General features: G+C 44.5%; 1 protein-coding gene across 1 annotated transcript in view; it reads right to left on the bottom strand.

Annotated features, from left to right (window-relative positions):
* ADCY2 (adenylate cyclase 2) overlaps nt 1-21,319 on the bottom strand; it is a 474,101-nt gene extending 452,782 nt beyond the window's left edge. The window contains exon 1 of the mRNA XM_040262372.1: nt 21,110-21,319. Within this exon, the coding sequence (XP_040118306.1) occupies nt 21,110-21,319 (210 nt within the window). The remainder of the gene's footprint in view (nt 1-21,109) is intronic.
* Nucleotides 21,320-21,348: the final 29 nt, after the last annotated feature.

Below are 21,348 nucleotides of genomic sequence, written 5' to 3'. Positions count from 1 at the left end.
GACAGAAGGGCCCAATGGGATGTTCTCACCACCTCCCTCCCTTACTATTTCTGTCCATGATTAAGTGCCTTCTTGTACTCTGACCTTCAGACACAGGTTCCAATCATTACAAAAGCTTGTCCGGGATCCACCCACACCTCAGTGCTCCCCAGTCCGTGCCCTGATCCACGGACCAGGGCACACAGGGACACAGCAGCCTGTCTTCTGAGGATGTCTCATTCAAGGTCGTGGTTGCTGCACACACGGAGCCATGAAAACGTGATTTTACTTTAAACTTCCCCAAATGAAGTTAACTGAGCTGCGAACAGAAAGCCAACCAGTGGAGAAGCAGGACAGCTGCCTTCCTGCTGTGGATTTTCCATCATTTCATTAACCCCGCAGGAAAGCAACAACTGTTGACTGTATCGGCTTCGGTTATCCAGAAAGGAAGAAAGTGGTGTGAAAACCTGCGTGACTATCAAGTGAACAGTGTGAGTTACTCAGTCATGTCTGAGTCTTTGCGATCCCACAGACTGTAGCCCGCTGGCTCCTCTGTCCCAGGAAATCTCCAGGCAAGAATACCAGAGTGGGTTGACATTTCCTTCTCTGGGGCATCTTCCCGACTCAGGGATCGAACTCAGGTCTCCTGCACTGCAGGTGGATTCTTTACCGTCTGAGACAGCAGGGAAGCCCCTCAACTGAAAATCAGTAGCTAAAGGCACAGAGAAGCTGTGACCTGTGTCCTTACGGGAAGAGGAGGGCAAGGACACAGCCCATAGCCACTTTCCCTGCATTTCTCTGCTCAAAGATCCAACCGTGAACAAGGGAAAGACCCAATGCCTTGATGAGCCAGGAACATTATATAATAAGATTTGATATGGGTTTGGGGTTTAAATATTGGCATCTCTCTCTCTTTTTTTTTTTTTTTTTACCATCAGGGTCTTGATCCCAGACAGCCCACTAGTCTGGGCTGCAGGGCGACCTCTCCACTAGGCACAGTGGACATTGGTCCCCTAATATTTTTAGGGCCCCACAGAAATGGTTTATTTCCTTCAAAATCAGAACAACAAAAGACCCAAGCTTCTAGTCTCAAAGGTTACATACACCTCCATGCTCACCCAGCGTCAACTAGGACTGTGAATGTACATTTAGAGAAGAAGGGCAGACAAAGGCCTCTCCATCCTAAAGGGACCCGAGGGCGTCCGGTGTCCCTGCTTACCGGATGCATGGCACTGCCTGGGTCACCCCCCCCACCCGAGGAGGACTCCCTCGAGCTTTGAAGTCCTGTCCCCAACCCGGGCAGGGAGGCCCGTTCCCAGATGGCCCGTGGCTTCAGACAGTCAGTCTCTGCTCACAAGGCCAGTGGCCCCTGACCACTGAAAACCTGAGCCCTCTGAAGAATCCGGGCTCTTCCAGAAAGAGAACAGCCGTCAATTTATTCTGCATTTGCCTTTTGAACCTTAACTCCAAACAAGTCTTAATAGAATCTTTTGTAAAGGCGGGGTGGGGGGGGGCGGCCCAAAGGGGGGGAAAAAAAAAAACAGTAGCGTATTCATTAAAAATGTATAAGCTTATAAACCACATTCTTTCCTAGCCTTGCATTTGGATCATGCGTTTTTCTTAAGGAGAATAAGTAAATGAAACAGCGGAACGCCCTCAGACCTTGAATTACACACCCTCTCCCCTCTTATTCCAGCCCCAGTGGACAGGAAGAACGAAGCCGCAGCAGCTCACCCGTGGCTACTCTTTTATGAAATAGCTGAGTTTTCAAAATTCAGTGTATAAAACAAATAAGAGCAACTGAAAATAAAGTGAACGAAAACAGTGAAAACACTGTCGATCTAAATTAAATATGTTTATACAGCCCAACCCCTCCTCCCTTCATGGAAATAAAAAATGTACCACGGTACACAAACTAAATAAAATGTACAGAAATGCCTTTAAGACTCGGCTTTAAAAAGATTTTTTAAAAGTCGCCATACAATGCAAACTAAATGTGTTAACACGCCTTTAAAAGGAAGACCGCAAGCGGCCCATTACCTACTGTCATGATAATGGGCTCCCATCACTCTCCAGGAATGTTTCATCTTTCTCTGTTCAATGCATTTAATTTGGGAGGGAGTCAAACTGCCAGGCCTATTAAACACCCATTGCTTCTCTTTATCATATAACAACGGCCTTGTTTCTTGGAGGCTTTTCCATGGAGCAACAAATTATGTATATTTTCCACGTGTATTTTTCATTCTTTTTGTTAAACAGTGCTGTTTTCCTTTTAGATGGCAAAGGACACTCTATAATAAAATACGTTTCTGTTGTCGCTGTTCAGTTGCTCAGTCATGTCGGACTCTTTGCAACCCCGTGGACTGCAGCCCCTCAGGTGCCCCCCCCGCCCCGCCCCGAATCTGTCCTCCTCCCTCCTGCACACCATCTCTCCTCTCTCTCTTCTGTCTACCTCCTCCACATTTAATTTTATCAATAGTATCAGTGATTCAGTCATGTCTGACTGTTTGTGAGCCCATGGATGTAGCCCGCCAGGCTCCTCTGTCCATGGGATTCTTGAGGCCAAGATGCTAAAGTGGGTTCCCATTCCCTCCTCCAGGGGATCTTCCCAACCCAGAGATCAAACCCAGGTCTCCCACACTGCAGGCAGATTCTTTTACCAACTGAGGACCGCGGAAGCCCAGGAAGACTGGAGTGGGCAGCCTGTCCCTTCTCCCCGAGAATCTTCCTGACCCAGGAATCAAACCAGGGTCTCCAAAAGTCTTCCCATGAGCAAACCTGTATTGTGCAGTAAAAGTGGTGCTCAGAGGGAAACTGGTCATCTTACAGGCTGGACTCAATCACCCTGCTGTCGGCTTGGCCTTACTGGGAGTTGCCATTCTTAGACCCCCTTTCCCTCCACAGCTCTCTCTTAGAGTTGCACAGAAGAAGAATTTGTGGCAGAACTGGGAGGGGGACATGGAGCAAGTCCTCACCAGAATCTCTTCCCGGAATGCTCCTGAGTGAGAGCAGGCCTCTGAGAGGCCTGCCCAAGATTTGGGAGGCAGACGCCAAGCCGCCCCAGGAAGGGCGATGTGCAGGATCAGATGCGGCTGAGACACGCGGGGAGGAGCCCGGAGGGGCCCAGCCGGCCCAGCTCTGTGCTCCACGTGCAGAACTCCAACGAGCTCAGCCGGACCAGGGTCCCCACTAGAGACCGTCCTGATGGGGCTCCCCTGATGAGTGTGCAAGCTCTGCTTTTGGAGACCCCCACAAGCCCCGACTGCACAGGGATCCTCCGCCGATTCAAGGCTCCCTGCTGCCAAGGTTCATGCAAAGAAAGGAGGCTGAAAACTGATGAACTGGAGATCCCACTGCAGAAATCTGGAAGAGAGCAGCGGAAGCCCACAGCGAGCACTGAGCTGGCCCGAACACTTGTTCACGTGTTTCCACAATGGAGAAACCCAAAGAAACTTTGGGGCCACCCAAATAGAAAGAAAATGTGGTGGTCAGGGACTTTCCAAAATATGTCCTATGTCTTTCTTCTGGGTTCCTTCTGGATTCACCTTCTAACCTCTTTTGATGTTCCAAGCAGCCATTTTGAGCAGAAAAAAAAAAAAGAATAAAAGTGAAGTGTTTCTCTCCCAGGCAGAGGCATGTAAAAGCCATTGTGAGGCTGCTGGCACTTTCTTTCCATGGTGTAACGATTAAAGAAGCATTCGTCGTGAAGAGGACTCCTACAGCCCAGCCCAGGTGAGCAGAGCCCCCCTCCTGCCCCACACTGGCCAGGACATGCTGCAAGAAGCCCGCCTCTGGTGTGGGAAGCCACAGGGAAGCTGAGCTACCATTGCAAACTGCTGATTCAGGAGGAAAGTAAAATATGTGAATGTTTTCAATCACTAAACCACATGGGGGGTTTTATGCAGCAACAGATAACTAGAATACTGAAGTCTGGTCAATGAAAAATGAAAGTGATGGGGCACTTCCATGCAGATGATGTCAATTGCCAGAGAGAAGTACTTTTTTCTTCCCTAGTGTATTATATTCAGTGGAAGGACAGATACTGAAGCTGAAGCTCTAATATTCTGGCCACCTGATGCGAAGAGCCGACTCACTAGAAAAGACCCTGAGGCTGGAAAAGATTGAAGGCAGGAGAAGGGACGACAGAGGATGAGATGGTTGGATGGCACCAACTCACAGGACATGAGTTTGAGCATCTCCGAGAGACAGTGAAGGACAGAAAAGCCTAGCGTGCTGCATGGGGTCACAGGTCAGACACAACTTAGCAACTATACAACAACAACACAGCAATCAAGGAAGGAAGGATGCTGTGGGATGCAGCTTCCTTCATTCTAAATCTCTGAGTAAGTCATGTGAGAGAATTCCTCGGCTGACTCACATTTACTGTGCAGCTCAAACAAAATATAAACCTTTGTTGTGTTAAGCTACTAATACTCTGGAGTTGTTTGTTTCCATAGCATATCGTAATCTAATATGTTTTGATTGACACAGAGGTAATGAAGACAGAAAGCAAAAATGCAACACAGTGTATCAAAAAAGAATTTTTTTTTTAAAAGGTAACACAAAACAGACATCTAGTAAGATTAAGTTAAAAAAAAGAAAGCATCTAAGTATTATCAAATATTACCATCAAACTTGAGAATTGGGATGAGATGCAAAGCGTCTTAGAAAAGGCTTATTGAAACTGACTCAAGAAATAAAGTTAGAAATACTATAATCCTATTATTATCAAAGATGCTAAAGCAAAAATTTTAAAATCTCTCTCCAAAGAAAGCAACAAACCCATGTGGTTTTCTAAGTAAATTCTTTCAACTCTTTCTAACATAATGAAAACTTTTAGGAAACTAAAAATAAAGGCATACTCCCTGACTTTTAAGACCAGAAAAACTTATAAAAAAGAAAAATGCCAATCTGATAAAGAAATATTCCAAATTCATTTTACCAAAGACTATGTCAGCAAAAACCTTAAAATGTTAGCACTTCACATCCAACATTTTATAAGATATATCATAAAAACTGTATTTTTATCATGAATATAAAAAATTCTCAATAATAGAAAATTATAATTACACTGACTTTAAAACACATCAAAAAATCTTCTGATTATCTCAGTTTGGTAAAACTAAACAATCATACTTAAAACCAGTCTGTTGTTCCATGTCCAGTTCTCACTGTTGCTTCCTGACCTACATATAGGTTTCTTATGAGGCAGGTCAGGTGGTCTGGTATTCCCATCTATTTCAGAATTTTCCACACTTTATTGTGACCCATACAGTCAAAGGCTTGGGCATAGTCACTAAAGCAGAAATACATGTTTTTTCTGGAACTCTCTTGTTTATCAATGATCCAGTGGATGTTGGCAATTTGAACTCTGGTTCCTCTGCTGGAACAACAGACTGGTTCCAAATGGGAAAAGGAGTACGTCAAGGCTGTATACTGTCATCCTGCTTATTTAACTTATATGCAGAGTACACCAGGAGAAACGCTGAACTGGAAGAAGCACAAGCTGGAATCAAGATTGCCGGGAGAAATATCAATAACCTCAGATATGCAGATAACACCACCCTTATGGCAGAAAGTGAAGAGGAACTAAAAAGCCTCTTGATGAAAGTGAAAGAGGAGAGTGAGAAGTTGGCTTAAAGCTCAACAATCAGAAAATGAAAATCATGGCATCTGGTCCCATCACTTCATGGGAAATAGATGGGGAAACAGTAGAAACAGTGTCAGACTTTATTTTGGGGGGCTCCAAAATCACTGCAGATGGTGATTGCAGCCATGAAATTAAAAGACGCTTACTCCTTGGAAGAAAAGTTATGACCAACCTAGATAGCATATTCAAAAGCAGAGACATTACTTTGCCAACTAAGGTCTGTCTAGTCAAGGCTATGGTTTTTCCAGTGGTCATGTATGGATGTGAGAGTTGGACTGTGAAGAAAGCTGAGCGCCAAAGGATTTATGCTATTGAACTGTGGTGTTGGAGAAGACTCTTGAGAGTCCCTTGGACTGCAAGGAGATCCAACCAGTCCATTCTGAAGGAGATCAGCCCTGGGTGTTCTTTGGAAGGAATGATGCTAAAGCTGAAACTTCAGTACTTTGGTCACCTCATGCGAAGAGTTGACTCATTGGAAAAGACTCTGATGCTGGGAGGGATGGGGGCAGGAGGAGAAGGGGACGACCGAGGATGAGATGGCTGGATGGCATCACCGACTCGATGGACGTGAGTTTGAGTGAACTCCGGGAGTTGGTGATGGACAAAGAGGCCCGCTGTGCTGCAGTTCATGGGGTCGCAAAGAGTCGGACACAACTGAGCGACTGAACTGAACTGAAACAATCATATTTAAACTTTTTCTATAAATTAACCAAAAGGAATGTCAAAGGATATCTATAAAAATCTATAACCAGCATCATCTTAAATGAATAAACTATTAAGGAATTCTATTTAAAACCAGAAAAAAAGGCAAGGGCACCCATAATCACCAGTTTTGTCAATAGCACATTAGTTTCAGGCCAACACAATAATACAAAGAAAAAGAAATGAAAAAAGAAATGTATTGGACAAAATAAAATAAAACTCTCAGTACTTGCAGATAAACTAAAAACATTCCAAAACTAAGATCATGACATCCAGTCCCATCACATCATGGCAAATATGGAAACAATAGAATGTTTCCATTATAGGGAACAATAGAAACAGTAACAGACTGTATTTTCTTGGGCTCCAAAATCACTGCAGAGGTGACTGCAGCCATGAAATTAAAAGATGCTTGCTCCCTGGAAGAAAAGCTATGTCAAACCTAGACAGCATATTAAAAACAGAGACATTACTCTGCTGACAAAGGTCTGTCTGGTCAAAGCTATGGTTTTTACCAGTAGTCATGTATGGATGTGAAAGTTGGACCATAGAGAAAGCTGAGTGCTGAAGAATTGATGCTTTTGAACTGTAGTGTTGGAGAAGACTCTTGAGAGTCCCCTGGACTGCAAGGAGGTCAATCCTGAAGGAGATCAGTCCTGGGTGTTCATCAGAAGGACTGATGCTGAAGCTGAAGCTCCAATACTTTGGCCACCTAATGCAAAGAACTGACTCACTGGAAAAAAAACCTAATGCTGGGAAATACTGAAGGCAGGAGGAGAAGAGGGTGACAGAGGATGAGTTGGTTGGGTGACATCACCAACTCAATGGACATGAGTCTGAGCAAACTCCAGGGGTTGGTGATGGACAGGGAGGCCTGGCATGCTGCAATCCATGGGTTGCAAAGAATCAGACACGACTGAGCAACTGAACTGAACTGATTTGCAGATGATATGATTGTCTATGTAGAGAACCTGAAAGTATCTGTATTTCAGTTACTAGTAACAAAAAGGATATTATAAGTTGTATAGATATAAAATAATATCCAAAATTAAATTATATTCTTTTACAGCATCAACAAAAGAATCAGTTCAGTTCAGTTCAGTCACTCAGTTGTGTCTGGCTCTTTGCAACTCCATGAATTGAAGCACACCAGGCTTCCCTGTCCATCAGCAACTCCCGGAGTTTACTGAAACTCATGTCCATCGAGTTGGTGATGCTATCCAGGCATCTCATCCTCTGTCGTCCCCTTCTCGTCCTGCCCCCAATCTTTCCCAGCATCAGGGTCTTTTCCAATGAGTCAACTCTTCGCATGAGGTGGCCAAGTATTGGAGTTTCAGCTTCAGCATCAGTCCTTCCAATGAACACCCAGGACTGATCTCCTTTAGAATGGACTGGTGGGATCTCCTTGCAGTCCAAGGGACTCTCAGGAGTCTTCTCCAACACCACATTTCAAAAGCATCAATTCTTCACCACTCAGCTTTCTTCACAGTCCAACTCTCACATCCATACATGATCACTGGGAAAACCACAGCCTTGACTAGATGGACCTTTGTTGGCAAAGTAATGTCTCTGCTTTTCAATATGTTATCTAGGTTGGTCATAACAAAAGAATAGAAATTCCCAATTTCATAATTTTTAAAATACAATTTACAGTATGCAATAAAATACACAATATCCTTTGGTATCAATAAGTAAGAACAACTTATGGAAAACTATAAAACATTACTGAACCACATAAATGAATGGAGAGATAGCCCATGTTCATGGATAGAAAAATTTAATATCACAAAGTATGAATTCCCAGCAATGAATCAACAGATTAAATATAACACTAACAAGATCCTACTTGAGTTTTTTTATATTGAGGTTAAAATAAGTTAATGGTAAAGTTTGTATGGAAGAAGAAAAAGTCAAGAATAACCAAAAAGCTTTTCAAAAAGTTGAATGTTATTTCCCTTGCCCAATATAAATACTTAGTATAAAGCTTTATTAATTATACTCTGTGCATGTGTATTTAAAAAAGAAAAAACTTAAGTAATGGAGCAGAAAAGATAACCCATAACAAACCACTTGTACATGGAATTTTGATTTATAACAGATATGGTGAAAGAAGTAACTAACATGGATATGTAAAAATCAATTCTCCACAAGAAAAAAGCATGTAAATGGATCTTGATCACTACCTTATACCGCACAAACACCATATATAGGCATGTATGACAAAGTGGATAAAATGAACAGAAAGAAATGACAAAAAGTGCAGATGAAGTCCACTTCTGAGGGCTGGTAGGGAAATGAGAGGTGAAGCATACAGACTGATAGACATTGCTGGGGTATTCTAGTTTGGACTGGGGACATGGGTGCTTAGTTTTAGTGTAAACAAACATATCAGTGAAAATGGAGCTCAATAATTAAAGTTTAATTAAATTAGTCAAATGATAAATCCCATTCTGTGCACCTAATGTCCAATTCTGAAGAACATGGGTGTTATAGGTTTGAATTAACTGCAAGTCAACAACTGGGAAAGAATAGGTGTTAGATCAACCGTATGTCTGAACTATGCTAACATTTCTTCATTACCTCTTTCATTTTTATTCATCTAATCTCCTATCCTCCTTATTTTTAACATCACATGGCTTTTGTTCTACTGATGCACCAGTCTAAAACTTGCATTCTTTCATAATATCCACAGATCACTAGTAGCTTGAAATCGTAATTATTTCCCCTTTTTTATATAGCTAAAAAGGTAATACAGTACGTTAAAATACACAGGCAATAATTCAATCTTTGCAGTAAGCCCATAGGAATGGAAGCCTGCACCTGTGATATTACACTTGTCCTGGCCATGCTATCCCAAGATCATTATGTCTGAGGGATAGTAAAGGACACTGGTAGAAATGGGGAGACATTCTCATTCTTAAACTCTGTCAGGGCTCTCATCACTAGAGCCCTGCCTGGTCTACCACTGTCTCCAGCAGGAACCTTCTGGAAGGTGGAAACCCTAGACACTGGACTTATTCATAAGTTCCTCTCTGACAATAGTCATCATCTTGAGAAATCCTCTCAAGAATTTCAAGTTCTAAGAAGCAGCTATGGTACTTTATATGTGTATGTTTCCAATGCAATAAATTATTCACTCAGTAGATTTAAATTGCATTAATAACTGCAATTTTCCATTTCAAGCACCAGGTTTTTAAAAGGATTTGGTTCAACTCTTGAGATACAGCTGCACTTCTGCATCCTTAACGGCCATACAGGAGCAACCCAGGTCTGTAGTCTCATGCCCTCTGTCCTGGCACTGTTGTTCCAGGGCCCTGGGCAGAATCAGAAAGCTGGCGGGCAAAGCTGCTCATGGGGATTTTTAGGCTGGGGTTCTCTACTCTGCCCATCACTCTCTCTTGAAGCTGGCACCTGGGGATGGAAGCGTAAGCCCAAGTGACATGATGATTTGTAATATGAACCTCCAAACTGCAAATCTCTCTGGGCTCCCATCCTTGTGGTTTTTCAGTTCAGTTCAATTGCTCAGTTGTGTCCGACTCTTTGCAACCCCATGAACTGCAGCACGCCAGGCCTCCCTGTCCATCACCAACTCCTGGAGTTCACTCAGACGCACGTCCATCAAGTCGGTGATGCCATCCAGGCATCTCATCCTCTGTCGTTCCCTCCTCCTCCTGTCCCCAATCCCTCCCAGCATCAGAGTCTTTTCCAATGAGTCAACTCTTCGCATGAGGTGGCCAAAGTACTGGAGTTTCAGCTTTAGCATCACTCCTTCCAAAGAAATCCCAGGGCTGATCTCCTTCAGAATGGACTGGTTGGACCTCCTTGCAGTCCAGGGGACTCTCAAGAGGCTTCTCCAACACCACAGTTCAAAAGCATCGATTCTTCAGCGCTCAGCTTTCTTCACAGTCCAACTCTCACATCCATACATGACCACAGGAAAAACCATAACCTTGACTAGACGGACCTTTGTTGGCAAAGTAATGTCCCTGCTTTTGAATATGCTATCTAGGTTGGTCATAACTTTCCTTCCAAGGAGTAAGTGTCTTTTAATTTCATGGCTGAAGTCACCATCTGCAGTGATTTTGGAGCCCCCCAAAATAAAGTCTGACACTGTTTCCACTGTTTCCCCATCTATTTCCCATGAAGTGATGGGACCAGATGCCATGATTTTCATTTTCTGAATGTTGAGCTTTAAGCCAACTTTTCACTCTCCTCTTTCACTTTCATCAAGAGGCTTTTTAGTTCCTCTTCACTTTCTGCCATAAGGGTGGTGTTATCTGCATATCTGAGGTTATTGATATTTCTCCCAGCAATCTTGATTCCAGCTTGTGCTTCTTCCAGCTCAGCGTTTCTCCTGGTGTACTCTGCATGGAAGTTAAATAAGCAGGGTGACAATATACAGCCTTGACGTACTCCTTTTCCTATTTGGAACCAGTCTGTTGTTCCATGTCCAGTTCTAACTGTTGCTTCCTGACCTGCACATAGGTTTCTCAAGAGGCCGGTCAGGTGGTCTGTGGTTTTACTGGATCCTTATACAAAGAGGGCACTGAAGCAACATTATTGAAGTCTTAACTAGGCCAAATGGATCAAACACATGAGCTGATTCAACAACCCTTTTCTCTCCTTCCGAACACACTGGGAGGCTGCAAACCAAAACTGCCAGATGTGTGTTAATTTCCCATTGACAGTTTGACGCCAGGGAGCATAAGTGAAAGTCATTCAGTCATGTCTGACTCTTTGCAACCCCATGGACTATATAGTCCATGGAATTCTCTAGGCCAGAATACTGGAGTGGGTGGCCTTTCCCTTCTCGAGGGGATCTTCCCAACTTAGCAATCAAACCCAGGTCTCCCGCATTGAAGGTGAATTCTTTACCAGCTGAGCCACAAGGGAAGCCCAAGAATACTGGAGTGTGTAGCCTACCCCTTCTCCAGCAGATCTTCCCAACCCAGGAATCGAACCAGGGTCTACTGCATTGCAGGCAGATTCTTTACCAGCTGAGCTACCAAGGAAGCCCTGGTAAATATTATCTTATCACTCTTGTTCACTTATATAACATGATCCAAAGCTAACAAAATTAAAAAATATGAACGTCAATTCAAGTGTCAATTTGGCAGAATTTTAGTGCTAGAGACTGGTAATGTGTCAAAATATTACTTTAATTAAACTATCTATGATTCTTGATTATTTTTTATAAAATAATTCAAAGCTATATTCATATTTATCATGTAAATAGAAAAACATCCCATTTTTTATACCTTGATTTTAAAATTCTAGTATTCATTTAGTTGTCAGCCTGAAATACATCTATGGGAGACCCTACCAAGGAGAACCCTGGGGGCTGCCAATATAATAACAAAAATGACCACATCTGTTGTAGGTAAGATGGGTGCCCGGCTCTGTGCTAAATGTCCACAGGGTCCATTTAACTCAGTTCCCAAACGAACTCCCTGAGCCTGGTTGTGTTATTCATTTCAGTCCACAGCAGACAAATCAATTTTTCAGGAACACTAAGTGGCAACACTGAGACCAGATCCAGGTCTAGTGACAGTTTTATGTTCTTAACAAGAGGCCACATGATGGGAATGACAGCTGCTAAGGAAAACATATCTATCACCTAAACTGTACATGTTAATTACACACCTTCCATCTGGTTAGTGCTGCATTAAATATTGGGGGTGCTAAGTTTCTTCCCTGAAAGAATCAACAATTAGTTGAGGAGCAAGATGAACTCAACAAAGTATTCTGCAGGTCAGACAACAGTCGTTGAGAGGGAAAATTATTTCATGTAATAAATGAGCTCAAGGAGATGAATCCAGTCAATCTTAAAGGAAATCAACCCTGAATATTCATTGGAAGGACTAATGCTGAAGCTGAAGCTCCAATCATTTGGCCCCCTGATGCGAAGAGCTGACTCACTGGAAAAGACCCTGATGCTGGGAAAGATTGAGAGCAAGAGGAGAAGGGGGTGACAGAGGATGAGATGGTTGGATGGCATCACCAACTCTTGGATTTAAGCAAAGTCCAAGAGATAGTGGAGGACAGTGGAGCCTGTCATTCTGCAGTCCATGAGGTCACAAAGAGTCGGACTGACATGACTGAGCAGCTGAACCACAACAACAAGGATGGATGAGCTTTGCAGGCATCCAATACAGATAGGAATGCCCAGCACAGGACAGACTGCTGAAGCGTGAGGAGAGCTTGAACTTGGACACATGGCCTAGGGAGGAGGAGGCTTCCAGGTGAGGGGACGCATTGGACACACTGGAGGATACAGAGCAAAGCTAGAGAGGACCAGCTGCAGATGGAGCCCAGGCTGACCGACCACCCAGAGCAGAGAGGCCAGTGGCAGCGGGTCAAAGATGAGCCGCTTCAGGATGGAATACCACCTGGGGGGATGCCCACGCCAGTGCTGGTCCCAGCGGACACTCCATCAACATCACCAAAGGAAGAATGAGCGGACGGTCCAGTGGATGGTGCTGATGCCAACACTGAGTTACAGGCAGAACCAGAGTACCCTGAAGCAGGAAATGGCAGCCCACTCCAGTATTCTTGCCTGGAGAATCCCAGGGACACAGGAGCCTGGCGGGCTGCCGTCCAAGGGGTCACAGAGTCAGACCTGATGGATGGACTGAGCACTCAAGCCGCACAGCACTCACCTGAATATCCAAAGGATGCTTGCAAGCCTTTTCCTGCTGGGCCTGTAAACGGCAACCAACGCTTCCGCAGAAAATGACAGTTTTTCGTAGTCTTTTGTTTATACCACAGCAAAGTTATAATTAAAATGACTTATTGAATTACTGGTTGTGATTACAAATACCTGCCAAGTAAGTCTCCTGCATGGATAGAGAAATTCACAGAAAGATGTACCTTTAGCTTCCTCCACTCCAATTCCTGAGAGCATGCACTTTTCCCTCGCCACCCCCCACCCCCAGCCCCAGAATGCTTAGGCTGGCGAAAGTATGCTGAGAACTTCCTACTCCTCAGAGGAGATGTCAGACATGTTCATCTGCCTTCTTCAGCCTTCCACTCCCCAAGAAAGGGGTGAAAGACTGACTTTCTTGTCAAAAGATTCTTGGTTCTTCCACCCACTGGGGGTGCTAAAATAGTCCCTGCAATCATAAAGCTATTTCCCTTTACAATGACTGGTTTCATTTATTTGCTTTGGAAAAATTAAGGTTCTTTCTCCATGTACAGAGAAAAGAAACACTCTGATATATCCGCCCTGAGAAAAAACACCTGATGCTGGGAAAACTGACATGTCATAAAGTGCTTGTGGTCATCGTTGGAAAGAGCTGGCACACTCAGTCACAGTAAAAGCAAGAAGGTAGATCAGAGTCTGAAAAATCATAGGCATTACATCTTTAATAAAAGCTTATTTGATTTCATTACTAAAAAATAGACCAAAAAAATCAGCTTTATTGCAATATCTAGAGGAGCTATCCCACGTTGAAGGTCAGGAACAGTGGCAGTAAGGAGATACCCCTCGTCCAAGGTAAGGAGCAGCGGCTGTGCTTTGCTGGAGCAGCCGTGAAGAGATACCCCACACTCAAGGTAAGAGAAACACAAGTAAGATGGTAGGTGTTGCAAGAGGGCATCAGAGGGCAGACACCCTGAAATCATACTCACAGAGAACTAGTCAATCTAATCACACTAGGACCACAGCCTTGTCTAACTCAATGAAACCAAGCCATGCCTGCGGGGCAACCCAAGATGGGCGGGTCATGGTGGAGAGGCCTGACAGAACCTGGTCCACTGGAGAAGGGAATGGCAAGCCACTTCAGTATTCTTGCCTTGAGAACCCCATGAACAGCATGAAAAGGCAAAATGATAGGATACTGAAAGAGGAACTCCCCAGGTCATTAGGTGCCCAATATGCTACTGGAGATCAGTGGAGAAGTAACTCCAGAAAGAATGAAGGGATGGAGCCAAAACAAAAACAATACCCAGCTGTGGATGTGACTGGTGATAGAAGCAAGACCCGATGCTGTAAAGAGCAATATTGCATAGGAACCTGGAATGTCAGGTCCATGAATCAAGGCAAATTGGAAGTGGTCAAACAAGAGATGGCAAGGGTGAACGTCGACATTCTAGGAATCAGCGAACTAAAATGGACTGGAATGGGTGAATTTAACTCAGATGACCATCATATCTACTACTGCAGGCAGGAATCTCTCAGAAGAAATGGAGTAGCCGTCATGGTCAACAAAAGAGTCCAAAATGCAGTACTTGGATGCAATCTAAAAAATGACAGAGTGATCTCTGTTTGTCTCCAAGGTAAACCATTCAATATCACAGTTATCCAAGTCTATGCCCCAACCAGTAATGCTGAAGAAGCTGAAGTTGAACGGTTTTAAGAAGACCTACAAGACATTTTAGAACTAACACCCAAAAAAGATGTCCTTTTCATTATAGGGGACTGGAATGCTAAAGTAGGAAGTCAAGAAACACCTGGAGTAACAGGCAAATTTGGCCTTGGAATGCGGAATGAAGCAGGGCAAAGACTAATAGAGTTTTGCCAAGAAAATGCACTGGTCATAGCAAACACCCTCTTCCAACAACACAAGAGAAGACTCTACCAGATGGTCAACACCGAAATCAGATTGATTATATTCTCTGCAGCCAAAGATGGAGAAGCTCTCTACAGTCAACAAAAACAAGACCAGGAGATGACTGTGGCTCAGATCATGAACTCCTTATTGCCAAATTCAGACTCAAATTGAAGAAAGTAGGGAAAACCACTAGACCACTCAGGTATGACCTAAATCAAATCCCTTATGATTATACAGTGGAAGTGAGAAATAGATTTAAGGGCCTAGATCTGATAGATAGAGTGCCTGATGAACTGTGGAATGAGGTTCATGACATTGTACAGGAGACAGGGATTAAGACCATCCCCATGGAAAAGAAATGCAAAAAAGCAAAATGGCTGTCTGGGGAGGCCTTACAGATAGTTGTGAAAAGGAGAGAGGCAAAAAGCAAAGGAGAAAAGGAAAGATATAAGCATCTGAATGCAGAGTTCCAAAGAATAGCAAGAAGAGATAAGAAAGCCTTCTTCAGCGATCAATGCAAAGAAATAGAGGAAAACAACAGAATGGGAAAGACTAGAGATCTCTTCAAGAAAATTAGAGATACCAAGGGAACATTTCATGCAAAGATGGGCTCGATAAAGGACAGAAATGGTCTGGACCTAACAGAAGCAGAAGATATTAAGAAGAGGTGGCAAGAATACACGGAAGAACTGTACAAAAAAGATCTTCACGACCCAGATACTCATGATGATGTGATCACTCATCTAGAGCCATACATCCTGGAATGTGAAGTCAAGTGGGCCTTAGAAAGCATCACTACAAACAAAGCTAGTGGAGGTGATGGAATTCCAGTGGAGCTATTTCAAATCCGGAAAGATGATGCTGTGAAAGTGCTGCACTCAATATGCCAGCAAATTTGGAAAACTCAGCAGTGGCCACAGGACGGGAAAAGGTCAGTTTTCATTCCAATCCCAAACAAAGGCAATGCCAAAGAATGCTCAAACTACCGCACAATTGCACTCATCTCACATGCTAGTAAGGTAATGTTCAAAATTCTCCAAGCCAGACTTCAGCAATACATGAACCGTGAACTCCCTGATGTTCAAGCTGGTTTTAGAAAAGGCAGAGGAACCAGAGATCAAATTGCCAACATCCGCTGGATCATGGAAAAAGCAAGAGAGTTCCAGAAAAAACATCTATTTCTGCTTTATTGACTATGCCAAAGCCTTTGACTGTGTGGATCACAATAAAGTGTGGAAAATTCTGAGAGAGATGGGAATACCAGACCACCTGACCTGCCTCTTGAGAAATCTGTATGCAGGTCAGGAAGCAACAGTTAGAACTGGACATGGAACAACAGACTGGTTCCAAAAGGAAAAGGAGTACGTTAAGGCTGTATATTGTCACCCTGCTTATTTAACTTATATGCAGAGTACATCATGAGAAACGCTGGACTGGAAGAAACACAAGCTGGAATCAAGATTGCCGGGAGAAATATCAATAACCTCAGATATGCAGATAACACCACCCTTATGGCAGAAAGTGAAGAGGAACTAAAAAGCCTCTTGATGAAAGTGAAAGAGGAGAGTGAAAAAGTTGGCTTAAAGCTCAACATTCAGAAAACGAAGATCATGGCATCCAGTCCCATTACTTCATGGGAAATAGATGGGGAAACAGTGGAAACAGTATCAGACTTCATTTTGGGGGGCTCCAAAATCACCACAGATGGTGACTGCAGCCATGAAATTAAAAGAAGCTTACTCCTTGGAAGAAAAGTCATGACCAACCTAGATAGCATATTCAAAAGCAGGGACATTACTTTGCCGACTAAGGTCCGTCTAGTCAAGGCTATGGTTTTTCCTGTGGTCATGTATGGATGTGAGAGTTGGACTGTGAAGAAGGCTGAGCGCCGAAGAATTGATGCTTTTGAACTGTGGTGTTGGAGAAGACTCTTGAGTCCCTTGGACTGCAACGAGATCCGGGCAGTCCATTCTAAAGGAGATCAACCCTGGGATTTCTTTGGAGGGAATGATGCTGAAGCTGAAACCTCCAGTACTTTGGCCACCTCATGCGAAGAGCTGACTCATTGGAAAAGACTCTGATGCTGGGAGGGATTGGGGGCACTAGGACAAAGGGACAACCAAGGATGAGATGGCTGGATGGCATCACGGACTCGATGGACATGAGCCTGAGTGAACTCCGGGAGATGGTGGTGAACAGGGAGGCCTGGCGTGCTGCTATTCATGGGGTCGCAAAGAGTCAGACACGACTGAGCGACTGAACTGAACTGTTTGCAGTATCTGACTATTTTAAAAATATAGGAATGAAATTTTTCCAGTTGAAATACTGACCACCCCAATCATAAATTTTAGCCAAAACAAATCTGGCCGGAGCTAGCTGGTATTTGACAAACTAAAAAAATATGTCAACCTTTCCTAACTATGACAGGCAAATTTTGAGAAAAGTTGGCTGCTCTGGGACATAATAAATGAGAGAGGATTTAATTCTGAGATGAGTTTGTCATGCATTTAGTAATAAGAACCAGTCCTGGACAATGAAATTACCTCATAAGACTTAGAACTTAAAAGTTTGGTCTCATTAGTTCCAGGGTCTCTGATGCCAGGGGGCAATTTAATTTTGTTCAGCATGCCCATACTGTCATCAAAAACTTTCACCATAAGCAAAAAGAAAGTATTTTTCATATTATTAAATAAGATATTAAAATTCAAGTCATGGTATCATATGTGCTACTGGTTTCATGTCTTGATATTTCTTAACAAATATGAGGTTAAACCTATTTAACAGCTTTTTATGTAAAAAAAAAAAGCAGTTAAGTGAGATGGTAAAGTTTCAATTCAGAATTTCCTTTTACAGTATAATAAAAATACTTTGCAGATTACTTTAACTTCATGATCAATGATGCAAAAGCATGGGTTGACCATAGATTGAAATTAAGTGAGAGAGGTTTGTGAATAATGTTAATTACAGGAAGACAATTAGGGGGCTGAAGCTCCAATCCTTTGGCCACCTGATGCCAAGAGCCGACTCATTGGAAAAGACTCTGATGCTGGGAAAGATTGAGGGCAGGAGGTGAGAGGATGAGATGGTTGGATGGCATCAGCGACTCAATGGACATGGGTTTGAGCAAACTCTGGGAGATATGAAGGACAGGGAAGCCAAGAGTTGGACACAACGAAGCGACTGAACTGCAACAACAAAGGGGAATACAAAGTCAAGACAAAGCTTACTTTTTTTAAAAGATGTATTTCCAGTCACTTCACGCAAAACCAATTACATATTGCAAAGAAATCACCATGTATTCAGATGATGTTAGGATCATTTTGTGATCCAAATGTTCCAGGAGACCATGGATGTGCATTAAGTAAGTTGCCAGACATTTCCTACTACAAGAACTGGTGGAAGTCTAATGGAAATCAAAATCAGGCAGATTCATAGGAAAGAAGGAATCTGTCCAAGATTACAGGCAGCAAAAATAGATCTGCTGAGCTCCTGAATTACATCAGAGCCTAGCAATTCTAGTAAAGGTGGAAACCTGGGCCTACCCCAAGCAGCTATTTCTGTCTCCCGAGGTAGATCTCTGGGAAGCCACACTCTGGTCATTCTGAGAAATGAACTCACCCCACCCTCTGTGTGCATAGGCCTATGTTACTGCTGTACTGCCTTCCAAAGCTCCTGACCTTGAACGGCAGGGATAGAGAATATGGTTTTGCAAAGTGAAACTGCTATTTACGTTATTTCTAAAAGCAAAATAGAAACGAGTTGTCCAAACGTCAGAATCAATCCAGTCCTTCTGAAGGTCAAGTTTCAGAGGACAGGATCCATTCCTCCCTGGTGTTTCCCAATTCCCACCCAGCCCAGCAGCCCCAGCTCCTGCTTGAAGGTCACCTTTCCACCAGACCCCATTATCCTTCCTGACTGTGGAACATTTCTGCACAGCTCATCACCTAGAGGGGTTTACAAAGAGCAGACATGACCGAGCATGGTTTAGGCAGAGCAGAGAACAGGATCCATCATCTCTGGACCTCCCCCTGGGCTACAGCCACGCCAAGGGAAGTGCTTGCTTTCTGCTTAAAGTGATTTTGCTGAATGCCTAGACTGTGGGAATGATCGATTTACCAAGAAAAATAAAGATGCCTGAGCAAACTTTTCAAAAAGATGCCATTCCAACATTTGTTCCCCATGAAACAGAATGTAAAGCAACTGGGTGCATTAAGTGCATGCTACGTCATTTCAGCCGTGTCCAGCTCTCTGCAACCCTGTGGACGGCACCCTGCCAGGCTCCTCTGTCCGTGGGATTTCCCAGGCAAGCATATGGGAGTGGGTTGCCTTTCCTCCTCCAGGGGCTCTTCCCCACCCAGGGACTGAACACACGTCTCTTACGTCTCCTACACTGGCAGGGTTCCTTACCACTAGTGCCACCTGGAAACCCTAAAGGAAGTGAGTAGAGAAACCAAAGATCAAAGGCAGATTAGAGAAGGGAGCTTCCAGCTGACTGCACTGAATCTCTCAGGGCGCGGCGATGCGTTCAAGCTACATCAAGGTTTAAGAAGTTAGAGATCCGTATCATAGCAAAGTGGTGTGTGTCAGGGAGGCATGAACTTCACACTTGTCTTTAAATATATTAATGGCGCTATAAATAGGCCATCACCTGCTCCTCCTCTTCCATTTAGAAGAGAACCAGCCAGAACGCTTTGAATTACAGATTCGCTGGAATCACAAGCAGCAATGTCCTGGCAGAACAGATTTGCAGAGGAAGAGCGACGTGTTTTCTCCCCTGCAGGAATGGTAATGAACAGGAGATGCCTTCAGAGACTCTGCTTGCCAAGGAGACGGAGCAGAAGTCTCTCCTCAAGTCCTCCTTGGCCCTAAAAAGTGATGAGAAGAGAAAAAAAGATGCCATTCCAGGAAGCAGTGCAGGCTGGCAAGAAGATTGTGAAGACTGCCCTGAACTCACAACCAGAATGCAGAATGAAGGTGCTCTCTGTTCTGTGTTGCATAATATAAGACCCAGTTATGATCGGTGGCATCCGTGATCTTCTGCTTTCTAATTTTTTTTTTCCCTTATCTTGTTGAATTCCATGAGAAGACAACACCTTTGACAATTGTGGGGAGAAGGCAAACTTCATCTTTTAAAGAACCCATGACGATAACAAGTTTTCCCATGCATAATATCTGAGCACCATCTGGCTCAGGATATGAGGAATAAATTGCCAAAAACCAAGGACAGCGATTTTGCACGCAGTGGTAAAATAAAGGCACACACCCACGCCTTTGCTCCACGTACAGAAATATAGGTGCGTGTTTATATTCTGTGCTAAAAAGACAGCATTCCTCCCAGACGTCCCCAGATCAACCACTGACCAAAAATATCTCACTGATTAATCAATGGTTGGCACCCGAGCTGCACAGACACATCACAGGCGGTGCAAAAGTTTGAACCACACCAACACAAAGATCAGTAACAAGAAGTTTACCGCCATCTACAGATTTCCTCTCACTGCTTAAGGGAGTGAGCCAAAGGCTCCTGCTTGAAAAATACAAATTGGCAAAACTGACATCAGCTGTAGAGTTGCACTGAGGTCCTAGCGATGAAACCCAGTTGAGTAACCTGTACCAAACAGCAGGCACGATAAATGACCCCCTAGAAATAGGAAGGTGACAGTCCACCAATGCTTGTGACTTAGACACTCAAAGGATGCAGGCTCACAACAGGTCAACACCCCCACCTCTCTGCCTGTGGGACTAAACCTGCCAGATTTAAAGGCAAAGATGGATAACAAATACTTGTCTTTTTTTTGCCTCGTCGTTCACCACTTTCCCGAGGCAGGATTTCTACAGACTTAAATGACGTCCGATCCAAACTAAAATGCCAGCTCGGGAACCGGGCAGCGGCCTCGCCAAGAGAGGCGCGGTGCTGATTCGGATGGAGACCCGCTGGAGCGGATGCCGCGCGGAAAGCGCAGCGAGTTTGCCGGCGGGCGCGCAGAGATGAAGAACGGACGCCGCGGCGGTCCACCTGGTCCACACACCCCGACAACTTTTATTTTGGGGCAGGACCTCCCAAGGAAAACTTTTCTCCTGCCCGCAGGGCTCGCTAGAGCCGGGCCGGCCGCGGGCGGGCCGAGAGCCGCCCGGGCCGAGGGGCAGCCCTCGGGGCTGGAGGCGCCCGGGCCGGGTCCGTCCCTCGCCTCCCGGGGTCCGGGGGGCGCGCGGGGAGGACACTCACCAGGCGGAGCGCGAAGAAGACGGCGAGCAGGGCGAGGCAGGCGCCCATGACGATGAGCAGCAGGAAGACGATGAGCGGGTGCTGCTGGCTCATGCGGGAGTAGGACTCGTAGAGCCAGTCCCGGGACCGCTGCAGCCCGTCTCCGCCGCCCGCCGCCGCCTCGGCGCGGTCCCGCAGGTAGCGGCGCCGCCGCATCGCCTCCTGCCACATCGGGGCGGCTCGCGGGGCGCCCGCCGAGC

This window comes from Oryx dammah, unplaced genomic scaffold (assembly GCF_014754425.2).
Source record: "Oryx dammah isolate SB20612 unplaced genomic scaffold, SCBI_Odam_1.1 HiC_scaffold_20, whole genome shotgun sequence".
In the NCBI taxonomy this organism is placed as follows: domain Eukaryota; kingdom Metazoa; phylum Chordata; class Mammalia; order Artiodactyla; family Bovidae; genus Oryx; species Oryx dammah.
Note: the sequence above shows the minus strand (reverse complement) of the source record. Positions and strands in the feature narration are given on the sequence as shown.